This window comes from Phyllobates terribilis, unplaced genomic scaffold, assembly GCF_046119375.1.
Source record: "Phyllobates terribilis strain yellow unplaced genomic scaffold, ASM4611937v1 Scaffold_5__5_contigs__length_657084704, whole genome shotgun sequence".
NCBI classification, from domain to species: domain Eukaryota; kingdom Metazoa; phylum Chordata; class Amphibia; order Anura; family Dendrobatidae; genus Phyllobates; species Phyllobates terribilis.
In genome coordinates, this window is record NW_027362765.1 from 424,848,974 (window position 1) to 424,865,353 (window position 16,380).

Here is a 16,380-nt window from a genome sequence, read left to right on the forward strand (position 1 = left end):
ATTGCAGTTTTTATACTGTTCACTGAGTCCTTCCAATAAACTTAATACATTGTACTTTTGTAGAGACCACATTTCAGCTTTTGCTGTGTACATTAGACCTTATTCAGATGAAGAAAAATACAGTAACAATCAAAGTGATCAATATAAAATTAGTATAGAATACCCCTAACAAATTTGTATAATCACAAATAGGGCATACTATTATAGTATCATAATGTGACATATAAAAGCAGTAAGGAATATAGCATAACATCATAATTAAATAACATAGTGACAAAAGGTAGAAAACCTTATTTAAAATTTGCACCCAAAGAGGGAACATAGTGATGAGAGGCATTACAAAAAAAGAAAGTATATTACGTCCTGCAGTGTGTGATGCCAATCCCCAACGCATGTTTTGGCACAATGCTTTCATTTGGGGGTCTGCTTCAATGCCAACTTCATGCTCCTTTAGAAGCTCCTTTCAACTGCTGCTTGGCAAGATGAATCCACTATGTTGAAACAAATCAAAGTATGGGAATTCCCTTGTCTGATTATGTGGCGGGAAGCTGAGAGACTCAGACAGGGAAAGTCTTGTACTCTGATTTGTTTGAATATAGTGTACTGATCCTTACTGAGCAGCAGTTAAAAGGAGTTTCTAAAGAAGCATGAACTGGGCATTGAAATGGCACTGAAGCATAGTGTTTGGGGGAGAAGGAAGCTCGGAGACAGGTTGCTCTTATTGAGGATAATGTTGGCACAGCGTGTGTAGTTATGTAGCTGAGCTGTGTATATGTGTTGATGTAGCTGATATATGGGTAGGATCAGTCTTTGATATTTGTATATATAGACTCTCTGACCGATCACTCCACCCATCAGCCTATGGCAATTTATATCACAGCTCAATCCTACCTACCCACATAATTGTAGGCTATCAGCTATTAGGTTAGGTTCCCAGAGAAGAAGGTCGCCTTGTCGATTTTTTCTAGAGCAGCAATGCAATTCCAATTTCATATATTCCATGTTTGCATACTATAGCGTTACAGAATGGAGAAGATAGAGAAATTGTTTTCTCCATCTTCTTCTCATCCAAGAGAATTGGATCACTCTAATGAGAGTTTTATCAGAGTGTGATTTACTTAATTGATCCGATTTTCTTGGATGAGAGAATATACGGTCGTGTGACCCCAGCCTAAGTTTGACCCTGCAATGGAAAAGCCGAAATATTCGTCTTCCCTGCACCCTTTTAACAATGAAATTTGCAACGGTAGACGCACTGCAGGTGTCAATGCGGGACCTCCAAAGCGGAGATGCCATGTGGGATCTTAACCTAAAAGAGTAATAAGAAATTATGTTTCAGCGTAGATTTTTACTCAATACAAAATATGTAGCTGGCAAATTCGCTTTAAATTTACCAATTTTGATCTCTTTTGCAGCTTTACCAGTACTGACAGTGACAATATAACTGCAATTACATCCCATGGTTTAACGTAAAAATAGTCTGGGTTCTCCCACTGCAGGGACGATTAGTTAATACTCTCCAGGATGAAACTTGGTCATACCGGCTGGTTCATGATATGTGATAAATTTGGTGCATCTTGCTAGATACATTAGACACTTTTTCTTTCTCATGTCATCTACTGCTTGGCTTTACTCTATCCCAGTATTTTGTGCCAAAAAATAGTTCACGCCCTTGTCCACAGGGTCTTGTTTTAGGGCTGCAACTATCACAAAAAAATGCAAACCTGTTGGATTTTTGGTTTCAGATCGTAAGATGAACAGGTTCTGGCCCCATAGACTTCAATGTTAGTTTCTCACAACTGCGACATAGAAGCAACATGTCTACAATTTGGCTGTTTTGCGTTTTTTTTAACACCCAAATAAAATAGTTACATTACAGAACAAGTTGCACAAATGTGTTTCCTTGCACAAACTACTGAAAGCTATGTTCACACGTTGCATTTTTGCTGCATTTTTTTCCCTGCATTTTTGTCAGGGTACATTTGCCTCTTGTGCATGCCGATAAAGTTTAGCGCTTAAAAAAAAAAAACATGATTCAACTTTCTACCTGCGTTGTTTGCTGCGTTTTTGCACTACCCATTGCTTTCTATGGGGGAAAAACACTGCAAAAACGGTGAAAGAAGTGACATGCTGCAGTTTGCAAAAACAGTCAAGAAAAAAAAAGTCAATGTGTGTGCATGAGATTTCTGAACCCTCATAGACTTGTATTGTAAAACGCAGCTGAAAATTTGCATAAAAAATGCAGTAAAAAACGCTTCAAAAACGCAATGTGTAAACATAGCCTAAATCTTGCTGTTGCGTGACACGTCACCATGTAACCTTAGTCTTAATCGTTTATCCTTTTTTTCTCTCTATTCAGTTCTAAAAAAAAACATGTAAAAGCTGCGTAGTGTGAACAAGCCCAGACGTACGTCAAATTTTAATCATTGTATAAATGCTTTTATTTAAGGCTCATTCAGATGTCAGCGATTTTTCTTGCACGCGAAAAAACAGACTGAGTTTCATCAAAGCTTCATCAGTTTTTTTCACAAATGAAAAGAAAAAAAAAGAGCTGATAACAGTTGTTCTTATATCAAATAGTTAGTAAAAATCGGACAGCACACGGGTGGCATCTGAGTGCTCTCTGATTTTTTCACTAACCCATAGACTTCTATTGGTGATTTTTATCCAACAAACAGATCAAGATCAGATATGTCTCTTTGATTTTGTACGGAATGGAAAAACCAAAGATGAAACTCGTACAACAAAAAATGAAGACTGAATCATCCTTAGGCCACGGCCCCACTATCAGTATTTGGTCAGTATTCGGTCAGTATTTTTTCTCAGGAGTGGGAGCCAAAACCAGGAGTGGGGGATAAATGCAGAATTGATGACTTGTTTCTATTACACCTTTTCTCTGATTGTTCCTCACCTGGTTTTGGCTCCCACTCCTGAGAAAAAATACTGACCGAATACTGACCAAATACTGATAGTGGACCTGTGCAAAAAACGAGAATAACACATATATTCAATAACCATTTCCCCAAAAAATAATCATAAACAGTACGGCAACAATATAAAAGAGAGAAGGGAGGTGAAAAAAATGACTACAAAAAATAAATAATTGGCAGACCCATAAAAAAGGAGAAAAGGATTTGTGTCTGGCAAGTCAGTTCTTATTCAGTTGAATGTAGTACAGTACCAGACACAGCCTGTGAGCTAGAGTGGTGCTATTCGGTGGCTCAGTGGTTAGCACTTTAGCCTTATAGCACTGGGAGACTGAGTTTAAAACCCACCAAGGAGTTTAAATGTTCTGTGTGGGTTTCCTTCCACACTTTAAAGACATACTGATAGGGAATAGATAGACTGTGAGTCCCATTGGGGACAGTGATGATGTCTGTAAAGTGCAGTGGAACTAATGTTGCTATATAAGTAATTAAATATCTTTAAGACTGTGTGCACACCTAATCTTTACGACGCCGGCAGACCCAACAAAGTTTTTCTAGGCAAAGCCGCTTTATAAGATAGAGAGGTATTTTCTTACAATTTAAACTATAACCTACAAGCTTAATTTACCATGAAGCAGTTAAGAGAAGTAACAAAAGATTGAACATGTACACAGCAGTGTCTTTTTGACATTGCTGTGAATTGTTCATTTTTTGCGACACTTTTTCAGCCGTGTTCCATGCAGAATCCGCATTTTTGCCTCCCCCTGGATCAACGCTGCGGAATAGCTGCAGTGCACAAGAAATAGGCTGAACTGGATGGACGCTTGTCTTTTTTCGGCCTTATAAACTATGTTACTATGTTACTATGTATGTATAAGACTATGTTCACACGTTGTGTTTTTGCTGCTATTTTTTTTTTCTGCAGGCAAAACCTGCTCTCTTGGCATTAAAAAAATCAACCTCAAAAAAGCAGATTTTGATGAGTTTTTGCTGCGTTTTTGTCATGGTACATTTGTCTCTTGTGCATGCTGATAAAATTTAGTGCAAAAAAAATAACCTGATTCAACTTCCTCAGGTTTTGGCACCAAAAACGCAGCAAAACCTGATACCTGTATTTTTTTTATATGTTTTTGCACTACCCATTCCTTTCAATAAATGAAAAACGCTGAAAGAAGTGACATGCTGCATTTTACAAAAACGCAGCTCTTTAACAAAACAGAAAATTAAACTAAGCTGTGTGGATGAGATTTCTGAAATCTCATAGACTTTGCTGGTACTGCAAAACGCAGCTGAAAATTTGCATAAAAAAAAAGGCTACATGTGAACGTCGTATGCAATTTAAGAAGACCCTTATTTCTAATGCCAAGAAAATAATATAAACTGTGCAAATCAAAGTGTCTGATGTTTTTCTAGAGTGCAACATTTTTTTTTTGTTTTATACAATTTGCATAAAATCATATTAGATTTTGTCACTTTGTGTTTATTTGTGTCTCATTTGTTAGCTCCTTTTCCATTACCCAATAATAATATCTTTCTATAATATAAATTAATTATATATAGGGCGGTAGCAAACATGGGAACCGTATGAGGAAACTAGTCCGTAATAATGTCAGAATGAAAAGAAGCCATAGCTACAGGTTCACACCCACAAAGCAGGTAAAAGTGAAGCTGTAATGTTTGCCTAGGATTATTCATGAGCTGAATGGGCAGGGGGAAAAAAAAAAAAAAAAAAAAAAGAAGTCATGTGACAGAATAGAAACTTGAGCCTTCACTATGTGAACAAGCAAGTTTTACTTCTCCTATGAAATGTGTATTAAATCCACGAGAGAGAAGAGCACACACCGTATGTGGGAAATCCTTCGGGGCACAGTCCGTTGTAGGATTTTAACACTGACGGAGACACATGGTGCTGACAGTTCGCTGGTAATATGGAAAAACTAAATAAGATCACTGGGGAAAAGATCAGGTGAGCAGATCGGGATTTTAGTATTCGATCACTTGTTGCTTGGTCAATAGGAAAAACTAGCAGAAGTCCTATATGATCATTTCTTGAGTTGCGTCTATGCTTGGAGTTTTGATACTTATTTTTGTGTCTTTTTTTTTTTTTTTTTTTTTTTTTGTTACTTCCTGGAGTTGAGTATTTAGAAAATATTGACACTTTTAACTCTTATTTGTATCTATTCCCCAATTTGGCACCATGGCTCCTCCTCAAGCAAATCTGAATGACATTGATACAACAGATAAAAACTAGTTGCCACCTGCTTCTTTTTCCCCTGATCAGCAATTTATGTTCAAGAAGTGAAAACCTCTCGGAAATGTCAGGTGTTGGAGAGCGGCTATGCTTATTTGTAACTGGATTTTCTAAGATTAGTCTTGGTGTGGTTTTATTTTATTTTTTTAAGAATTTATCGTTTACTAAAAACTTTGCAATATTGCACTTTTCAAGCTGAGTCTTCACATCAGACTGACAAATCTAATGCATTTGAAAAAAAAAAAAAAAAATCTTAACTTCCCACGGTGCATATATCTCAAAGCTGAGTTTGCAATAAGTTTTTTTTATTTTCTAAGTTTCCTTATTCTAAAAAAAAAAAAAAACCTTCTCGTACCCATTGCAATGTTACAAACGGACACCACGTGGATTGTACATGCGTTTGCTCGTGATTTTAACACGGATCCATAGACTCGTGTGAATGATTTTGATCAAAAATGGACATGTCTCTGGGATTTTTTTGTGGTCACATGGTCTGAGAAAAAACATGGACGTGTGAATAGCATCATAGGCTATGTTGGGTACGTTCTATCCTGTTAAAAGAGGGTTAGAACATTTATGTGAAAAATGGACATGTGAACAAAGCCTTAGGGCTCATTCAGACATCCGTTTTTTAGTGTAAAGTCAGAGACAGACTGCTGTATTTCTCATGCAAGGATCGCATGGTAAACCTCATACTGACTGGCTGCTCTCCTGACCTGAGCTTGATAGAAGAAGTAGAAATACATCATGCTATAATGCTCAGGTCAGGAGAGGTGCCAGCGAGTTCGTTCAGTGCGATGCGATCATCACACGAGTTATACGGCAGTCTGTCTCTGCCCTCAGAATGCAATGTGTTTTTCACAGATGGCACTCTGTACCTATGATAGTGAATGGGGTCACTCACATGTCCGTGATTTTCCGCAGACCGAAAATCGCAGTTACATGTCTTATTTGGATACGAGTGTCAGATCCAAATCGGCAACGCAAGTCTATGGGTCGGTGAAAATATCGGCCAGCACTTGGAGTGCGGTCCGATTTTCATGAACAGTTAGAAAAAGAATAGAAAACTTTTTTTCTTTTTTCACGTAAGAGAAAAACTGATGACACTCAGGCCAAACTGTGATGAAATTCAGTCCATTTTTCTGGTAAAAAAACCCCAAAATCCTGATATCTGAATGAGGCCTTAGGATTAGAGTAATCAATATGATCCTCCTTCAAGCATGTATAGTATGGTATTATATACAGATACCTCCTATACTTGCATAGGTAATAGAATAGCCCTGCAATCATGACTGCTATATTCTCTAAGCAGGTATGAACATATCCAAAAAGTTTACAATGAGATAGGCTGAAGCTGCAATGGTGAAGAAACACTTTGTCTTGTAAAATGGGTGACAACATTATATCAACTGTCCTATTAAAAAATAATGTATAGTTGACATAGTTAGATCCTGTCTTGTACTGTTCATTTTGTTATGAATTTTTAATATTTTTTCCAGTGGCTATCACCCTCTGTGCATGGAAAAGGGGTCAAATCCACAATGAAAATTGGTAACAGAAATTGTGTTTCTAAATCCACACTCTGTCACTTAGGCTGGTTTCACACATTAGTTTTTTTTGGTAGATGGGTGAATCAATTTCATGAGAAGCGGGTCCAGCAGCCAGGTCACACTATGAACAAGAACACATAGTTCGAAACGTGTCAGTGTGCATGCCACCGAAGAGCGCTATTTTTTTTTTTAAGATTATATTTTTTTAATCATGTTTATAATAAACTTCAGTTTTTAAACTCCCATCCCTGGAATTGGTGCTGGATACACCCTTTTTTTTCCTCTGCCAGCAGCCAGGTCAATACTCCATGACCACTTGAATCTCCTCCTACCTGCCCCAATCTGTGGCTCCTCAGTTGATTAGCTGACGAGGCGCAACATCATTGTTACAACATAACATATGATGGCGGGTAGAAGGTGACGCGTAGAGCTCGCGTTCAGCTGCCATGGAGTGCTGACAAAGCCACTGGACCAAGGTCCTACAAATTTATTCACTCGTCTCTACTGCTATCTCTTATTTTTATGCATAAATCACATAACAATTACAATGTGTCTTTTTTTTGTGTCCTTTTTTTCCTGTGGACTGATTGTCTGCAGAAAAAAGATGCAGAGACATCATCTGCTTTGACTCACGTTTTGGATCAAACTCGCCAATGTAAGTTAATGGCTACATGAAAAAAAGAGCGGCTAGCACACGGATGTTTAATAGGTAGGAGAAGCTAATTAAATGGGTTTTTTTCATTGGAGAAAAAATGTGAGCAACAAGATTGTAAAAACTGACACCAGAACCAAAAATGGGTCTAGCACACCGGACTGTTTTTGAAGTATGAGAAAAAAAATTAATGTATGAAACCGGCATCAGGGTATGTGCACATGTCGTCTTTTAGACGTATGCGTAGCCACTGAGTTTTTCAGGAAACGCCAGCATTGTTTTTTTTCATTCATTTTTTTTTGCAATTTGTTTTTTCAACTGAGTTTTTTTAATTGTACTCTATAAACTAATAAAAGGACTTTCAAGCAGAAGCCACCTGAAGAATGGGCAGGTCGTTTTTTAGATGTATGAGTAGCCACCGAGTTTTTCAGGAAACGTTAGCATTATTTTTCTCGACGTGTTTCTTGCTGTCTTTTTTGTAACTTGTTCTTTTGCTCTTCAACTGAGTTTTTTTTTTTTTAAATTGTACTGTATAAACTAGTGAGCGGCTTTGAAGCAGAAGCCACCTGAAGAATGCTCAGATGGTTGCTTTTTTTTTTTAATGCTTTGTGTCTTCGGAAATGTGAAAATGCTAAAAGAAGCTTCAAAGACTGAACATATAATGCACAGCAAGTAATTTTTACATTGCAGTGGATATGTTCATTCTTTTTAGCGCTTTTTCAGCCGAGTTACGGAGCTTAGCTGTCTGAAAAAGATGTTGTGTACCTATACTCTCACAGTGTCAAAATATTCTGCAGCATGTGGATGAGATTGTCTAAACGCTACCGGGTCAGAGTCGTATGGGAGACTAATCGTCTTTTAAAGTACATTTTTCTCTGAAACACCGTAAAGTTTCCCAGTCAGACATGCATGGCTGAAATCATGCAGCCAGTGCCCGATATATGCGGCCTGTGGCTCGAGCAGCATGTATAAACTCACAGGTTCCCTTTAATCTGCTGCTGATTTTCTGTGCATATCTAAATGGAAAATCTGCAGCCTTTATGGCGTGCTTTAAACTTCCCTACGAGTGTGTGCACACTGTGGGTTTTTTTTATTTTATTTTTGCTGAGTTTTTGATGCAGAAACTCTCTAAAAACCATGTGTTTTGACTGGAGAGTTTCTGGTCTGAAAACTCTGCAAAAAAGAAAAAAAAAAAAAAACCAGCGTGAACACATCCTTAAAGGACACAGGTTCGTGCTATGTCTATCTCACAAATGTAGTTTTATGTGTAACGATTCAGGTCAGTTCACACACTGCTATGTTATAATTAGCTGATTTATCCATCATGATTAGATGAAAGGGACTTTTAGGTGCAGATAATTCTGTAATATATTTACCATGTGGGAAAATGCCCTACCACCACAAAAAAAAAAATGCTTCAATAGCTCGATATGTCTGATACATTTTTTTTATCTACTATCCAATTTAGGCAGGAAGACAAAAAAAGAAAAGCTCACCACAAAGCCACACACAAAAATGCACAAAAGTGCAACAACAAAAAAAGAACAAATAATGCAACTGTAGCACCCTGAGGATTCGGCTGCTACAGGGGTATTGCACCTCAACCCAGAGGTGTGATATTCCACTCCCGGGTAAGGATGGAGTGTGGAACTGAGCTCAGTAGGCTGCATGCACTACACACATCCCATTTCCGAGGAACAGACCGATGGTACTCCCACTAGAGAAATGTTCAGGTACGACAGTGTCTGTTCCTGGCTGGAGTGGGAGGGGGGTGGAACATCCCAGTAGTGTAGGGGCAGATAGGGGGAGCAGTCTGGGTAGTGCTAGGAGCTCATTGGGTGCTGGTCACCTGAGCTCACACATAGAGGGAGTATATAAGGTGGGAACCATCTTAGATCAGGGTCAGTCAGTCAGTCTGAGAAGCAGAGCAGAGGAGAAGAGCAGCTCCAAGGCCCAGAGAGAGAGAGGAGAAAGAAAGACCCAGAGGGGGAGAAAGAAGGAACTCCAAGAGCCCAAATTAGACCAGAGGGTGAAGAGTTGGCAACAGGGTACCGGATCCCAAGCTGGCAGAGGCTACAGCACACCTTAGCCAGGAACCGGAGGTCGTGGGCAGGATCGATCTGCCACGATCACCCACTAAATCCACCCAGAAGGCAGACCAGGAATAGGGTCAGGGAACCCAGAGACAAGGGTTTACCACCAAGAGGCCCGAGGGAGCCGGACATAGGTGGATCCCTGGTGGGGAAGGCCAGAGAAGAGGACAGGACAGAAAGGGAGCTCAGGACCACGTTCCAGAATCACCTGGGGGTTGGCCGAGTCCAGGACCTGGTGGACGCAGCACGGCTCGGGTGGTCACTTAAGGCCGGAGTGACCAGAACAACTGCAGTAAGTAAACAAACCCTGAACTGCACAGCCCGACTCTGAGTCTCATTTCCATCCCCGCTGCACCACCACAACCCCCATCCTCTGCAACTGACCCCCTGAGGCTATACCCCTCCCGTTGGGGGTTATACTACCTGAGCTGCACATACATCACCAGCCTCAGCGGACCCTGCTGCAGCGGCGGCCGTACTGACCGCAATTCAACGGGTGGCGTAGTCGACACAAAAGAACATCTAGTAACATCATAAGAACTGCCACACACTGAGCTTGACACCCTGGGCACGGACCGGGTCACCGCCACTCGGAGACTACAACCCCCATCTGATCCGGCTCCGGGTAATCCCGTAACAGCACTGGCCCAGGGGGCGCGTCAACTTTGGCGTAGTCGGCAGGATAACGTGCCCGCAACAACCGGGTACTGCGTGCCTGAAGAAAAGTTCATCGTTACCTTAAAAAGAAGTCTCCTGCCGGTTCCGGAGGGTCCCCGCCATCGGACCCCATCACAGGTCGTTTCCCGCCGGTTGTCCGCCATTTGCAGCTTTTTCCCGCCACTGGGAGACGATTCCCGCCATTTCCGAAGATTTCCCGCCTTGGGGGAGCGGACGCCATTATGGGCGTGCCAAAGGATGGCAAGAGGCCACCTCCCATCGTGGGCCAGGTCGAAGAATGGCGCCAAAAGCGGAAACCGCGCCCACCAACAGAGACTGTGATGCTGGAAGTGTCCATCAGCGTGAGAGAACTGCCCCTGGAACTGAAGTTGCCCCGGGACCACCCTCGATGTGGGCGGAGACAGAAGAAGAGAGCAAAGATGGGTGTCGCCTGGAGCAGTCTGGAGAGAGCGCACCCGGAGACAAGACGTCTGGAAGAGAGTCCAGGGAGAGCCTCCCCGGAGATGGAGGGAGAGCCAGGCAGCACCGACCCAGTGGTCAGGAGCCTAATGCGGGCCGCCACTCCAGGCAGCACCGACCCAGTGGTCAGGAGCCTGTTGCAGGTCGCCACTCCAGAAGGCCTGCTGGAGATCCTAACACAGCTCCCCCGAGACCGGGAGTGTGCACAGACCGCGCTGGAGGGCCTCGCACAGAGGTTGGCCCGGGTGCAACGAGAGACGTTGGCGGAGTGGAGCCGAGAGATGGCCCAGCAGACCGAGACTCGTCAGCGGAGCACGCCACCCGAGACGAGGAGACAGACCGCCTCTGAGGATGGCGCAGGAGGACTGAAGGCCGGAGACGGCGCCGAGAAGGGAGCCGAACGAATGGAGGCAGGTAAAGGGGACGTCACTACCCCGAGCCGGGAAACCGCGTGCCTGCCCCAGCTCCCCGTCGCAGAGCCCGAAGTACCCCCTGCCGTGCCCGTCGCTGCAACGTCACCGCCGCAGACTAGGCCTCAAACGGAAGCCGCGACCCCTGTGACGTCACACGGCTCGACCCCGAGCGTGGCCAAGCAGGAAGTACCATCGGCCTGGTCGCAAGGCCTAGTACCCCCGGGCGCTGCAATACCAACAGCGCCCCCTACCTCCGCGGAGCCCCCGACCTGGTCGCAGGGCCAAGTAACACAGGGCGCCGCCGTTCTTACGGTGCCCTTTACTTTCAAGGTGCCCCAGGCCTGGTCGCAAGGCCTGGTTAACCCGGGCGCCGCTACCACCACGGCGCCCATAACACCTAAAGTACCGCACCTGGGTGAGGACCTGTTCGCCCAGCATACGTGCCCGGATGGGCAGCCCTTCGTATGGCCCCAGGAATACATCCAGCTGGAGCTGCAAAAAGCAAGGGCCATGTGCGAACCCCTGATCCCGGCTCCAAAGCCCATGAAGAGGATCTCGCCCCCGCTAGAAGAGACCCAGTTTGAGTGGGATCCCACCGGAGAAGACCTCATGGGGTTCACTCAGGAGACTCGGGCAGCCGCAGCGGAGCGTGCAGAGTGCTGCCGCCAGCAGCTCGAGGTCTTTGAGAGGGAGCGGAGAGAGAGGCGGGTCCGGGAACAACAAGCCCAAATAAGGAGCGCGGAGCAGAAGAGCCGGACCAGGAGAAACCCCCGTGCAGCGCATGGTCCCCGTACCATCGGGACTGTGATAAAGTTCAATCTGCAGCATGGGTGGGGTTTCATCAGGGATCACCGCACCCCAGGCGACGTCTTCATGACCAGGAGAGACGTTGAGTCCCACCTACCGGAGGGACACAGAGGTCGTGACCTGTATTTAGGGGACGAGGTCACCTTCACCCGGCACAAGTGTGCCAAAGGACCCTGCGCCCTCCATGTGCATCGCCTGACGGAGGAGGAGCTGCGGTGTGAGGAGGAGCAAGAGGACCCGGACGGGTCTGAAACTGAAACTGTCCACAAAGAAAGAGCAGGAGGACGCCGTCGTTGAGTACGGTAGAGAGAGACTGTATAAAGTTACCCGTCAGGGTATAAGAACTGTTCTAGTTAAAATATAGTCCCCGTTGGGACCAGCCAAGAGTGAACTGTTAACCCCGTGTGTCCCTATTCCCACTGACCGAGGACTGAGAGCGGTCAATCCTCCCTAATACCTGGCCGAGGACTGAGAGCGGCCATATCCCCTTGTATATAGTTGCGCTTCCTAAAGCGCCCCCTACCGGTTTTATAGGAAACCGTGTTTCTTCAAGAGACTGTCGCACTTTACCCGGTCACAAGTTGCACCGTGACCGGAGGAACCAGAAACAAGAATGTTTATATGAAAAGTTTATTGCTGCTGATGATGTTTTATATGTTTTATGAAAAAAAAATGTATGTTTGTGGATGTTTATATCTTACAGCCCGAGGACGTGCTGTGATTTACCAGGGGGGAATGTAGCACCCTGAGGATTCGGCTGCTACAGGGGTATTGCACCTCAACCCAGAGGTGTGATATTCCACTCCCGGGTAAGGATGGAGTGTGGAACTGAGCTCAGTAGGCTGCATGCACTACACACATCCCATTTCCGAGGAACAGACCGATGGTACTCCCACTAGAGAAATGTTCAGGTACGACAGTGTCTGTTCCTGGCTGGAGTGGGAGGGGGGTGGAACATCCCAGTAGTGTAGGGGCAGATAGGGGGAGCAGTCTGGGTAGTGCTAGGAGCTCATTGGGTGCTGGTCACCTGAGCTCACACATAGAGGGAGTATATAAGGTGGGAACCATCTTAGATCAGGGTCAGTCAGTCAGTCTGAGAAGCAGAGCAGAGGAGAAGAGCAGCTCCAAGGCCCAGAGAGAGAGAGGAGAAAGAAAGACCCAGAGGGGGAGAAAGAAGGAACTCCAAGAGCCCAAATTAGACCAGAGGGTGAAGAGTTGGCAACAGGGTACCGGATCCCAAGCTGGCAGAGGCTACAGCACACCTTAGCCAGGAACCGGAGGTCGTGGGCAGGATCGATCTGCCACGATCACCCACTAAATCCACCCAGAAGGCAGACCAGGAATAGGGTCAGGGAACCCAGAGACAAGGGTTTACCACCAAGAGGCCCGAGGGAGCCGGACATAGGTGGATCCCTGGTGGGGAAGGCCAGAGAAGAGGACAGGACAGAAAGGGAGCTCAGGACCACGTTCCAGAATCACCTGGGGGTTGGCCGAGTCCAGGACCTGGTGGACGCAGCACGGCTCGGGTGGTCACTTAAGGCCGGAGTGACCAGAACAACTGCAGTAAGTAAACAAACCCTGAACTGCACAGCCCGACTCTGAGTCTCATTTCCATCCCCGCTGCACCACCACAACCCCCATCCTCTGCAACTGACCCCCTGAGGCTATACCCCTCCCGTTGGGGGTTATACTACCTGAGCTGCACATACATCACCAGCCTCAGCAGACCCTGCTGCAGCGGCGGCCGTACTGACCGCAATTCAATGGGTGGCGTAGTCGACACAAAAGAACATCTAGTAACATCATAAGGACTGCCACACACTGAGCTTGACACCCTGGGCACGGACCGGGTCACCGCCACTCGGAGACTACAACCCCCATCTGATCCGGCTCCGGGTAATCCCGTAACAGCACTGGCCCAGGGGGCGCGTCACAACAACGTGATAAAAAAAAACATGTGCGGTTTTACCTTTTTTTTTTTTTTTTTTTTTTTTTTTTTTTTTTTTGCCAAACTTCACTAAAACTCCATTTATAGTCTTTCATGCTTTTTATCCACACATTCAAAATAATTAAAAAAATTGTTAATTCATCCTTATATTTGGTCATGTCGGGTTTTCCTGAATAGAACCTGCAGTCGGTGCTATTCTTGTCATGAAATACACAGAATGAAGCTCGGCACTAGTGTGTATGGACTCTAGGAAAATATGACCGTTTTAGCTTAGGCCAGACATATTAGACTTTGGGGTCAGCCTGTGCTTAATATGGTGTGAAAATATCTATAAGGCCATGTACAAATGTGCAAAATTGCTGCAGTTTTTTTCTGAAGGTATCTGCACTAAAATACATAATAGCAATCTGCTCCTATTGTGATTTTGCTGCATCTTTTTAATGCATTTTCCCTTTTTTATGCCTTTTTGGTGCAGTGGATGTTTTATGCATAAATATGCAAGACCCCTTTGGGGAAATGCAAATTTTATATAAATCTTGGATGTAGCCTATATACAAAAGACCTCGTAACCCAACGTACATTTCGCCCTAGCTTCGTCAGGGGAGGCTCCCTGACAAAGCTAGGGCGAAACGTACGTTGGGGTACGACGACTGTGTGCGATTTGAAGCCAAAATATACCCACATGTAAGTGTACTTCAACCATTACTTTTGTATATAGGCTAGATCCAAGTGTAGCACCCTGAGGATTTGGCTGCTACAGGGGTATTGCACCTCAACCCAGAGGTGTGATATTCCACTCCCGGGTAAGGATGGAGTGTGGAACTGAGCTCAGTTAGCTGCATGCACTACACACATCCCATTTCCGAGGAACAGACCGACGGTACTCCCACTAGAGAAATGTGCAGGTACGACAGTGTCTGTTCCTGGCTGGAGTGGGAGGGGGGTGGAACATCCCAGTAGTGTAGGGGCAGATAGGGGGAGCAGTCTGGGTAGTGCTAGGAGCTCATTGGGTGCTGGTCACCTGAGCTCACACATAGAGGGAGTATATAAGGTGGGAACCATCTTAGATCAGGGTCAGTCTTTTTGCAGAGTGAGGTCAGTCTGTCAGAGCAGAGGAGAAGAGCAGCTCCAAGGCCAAGAGAGAGAGGAGAAAGAAAGACCCAGAGGGGGAGAAAGAAGGAACTCCAAGAGCCCAAATTAGACCAGAGGGTGAAGAGTTGGCAACAGGGTACCGGATCCCAAGCTGGCAGAGGCTACAGCACACCTTAGCCAGGAACCGGAGGTCGTGGGCAGGATCTGCCACGATCACCCACTAAATCCACCCGGAAGGCAGACCAAGAATAGGGTCAGGGAACCCAGAGACAAGGGTTTACCACCAAGAGGCCCGAGGGAGCCGGACATAGGTGGATCCCTGGTGGGGAAGGCCAGAGAAGAGGACAGGACAGAAAGGGAGCTCAGGACCACGCTCCAGAATCACCTGGGGGTTGGCCGAGTCCAGGACCTGGTGGACGCAGCACGGCTCGGGTGGTCACTCAAGGCCGGAGTGACCAGAACAACTGCAGTAAGTAAACAAACCCTGAACTGCACAGCCCGACTCTGAGTCTCATTTCCATCCCCGCTGCACCACCACAACCCCCATCCTCTGCAACTGACCCCCTGAGGCTATACCCCTCCCGTTGGGGGTTATACTATCTAAGCTGCACACACATCACCAGCCTCAGTGGACCCTGCTGCAGCGGCGGCCTTTTGACCGCAAATCAACGGGTGGCGTAGTCGACACAAAAGAACATCTAGTAACATCATAAGGACTGCCACACACTGAGTTTGACACCCTGGGCACGGACCGGGTCACAGCCACTCGGAGACTACAACCCCCATCTGATCCGGCTCCGGGTATCCCCCAAACAACACTGGCCCAGGGGGCGCGTCACAAGTATTATATAAAATTTATATTTCCCCACAGGGGACTTGCATAATTATACGCATTGTTTGTTTTCTTGGCAGTACCTTACTATTTTCCTATACACTAATACAATTCAGGATTTAATCTGAGTAATATATTTTGTTTATGGTATATAGATATGAGGCTTTAACTAGTTGGCTTCTGGGCTATATTACCATGTCTGATTCTAACTGTGTTAGTCCCTCCTTTTCCATACGGTCCTCCATGGGTTGACTCTGTAGTTTATTTTCTTTAAAATGTATTTTCTTTAAATAAAAGTTACATTTCAAAGAGATTTATAGGCACCTTTTTCTCTTTGGTTGTTGGATGTATTTAGTAGGTGTATCTCTAGTGATATTTGCATTCAAGCTCACTATTGTTGGTTCTAACATTTCAATGCAGCTGATTTTCTGCAAACAAACAAAAAAAACACAGCAGAAAAAACTCGGCATTTACACTATGCGGGAACATGGCCTGAAACTTTTGTTTTGTACAATTTTTTTCCTTGCCTTTTTGCAGGCAGTTGACAACTAAGGGTAGGTTTACATGTTGATATGAGCTACGCTGAGCTCAGTGAGTGACAAGACATTCTCCTCGGCATGATCGGTCGCTTGGATAACAGCGGGGGACACTTAGGACAGGTGAGTTAAAGTTTTGTTT

General features: G+C 44.9%; 1 protein-coding gene across 13 annotated transcripts in view; it reads left to right on the forward strand.

The window, feature by feature from the left end:
- The window catches only part of BLNK (B cell linker), a 443,283-nt gene that overhangs the window by 313,820 nt on the left and 113,083 nt on the right, over positions 1 to 16,380 (forward strand). The window contains exon 1 of one of the 13 annotated variants that reach the window (XM_073685214.1): positions 4,653 to 4,893. The exons of 11 other annotated variants lie outside the window; for them this stretch is intronic. In XM_073685214.1, coding sequence (XP_073541315.1) covers positions 4,856 to 4,893 — 38 coding nt within the window. In that variant the 5' untranslated portion in view covers positions 4,653 to 4,855. Of the gene's footprint in view, positions 1 to 4,652; positions 4,894 to 16,380 lie in introns of those variants that run through there. One more of the 13 variants, XM_073685220.1, reaches the window with a different exon arrangement.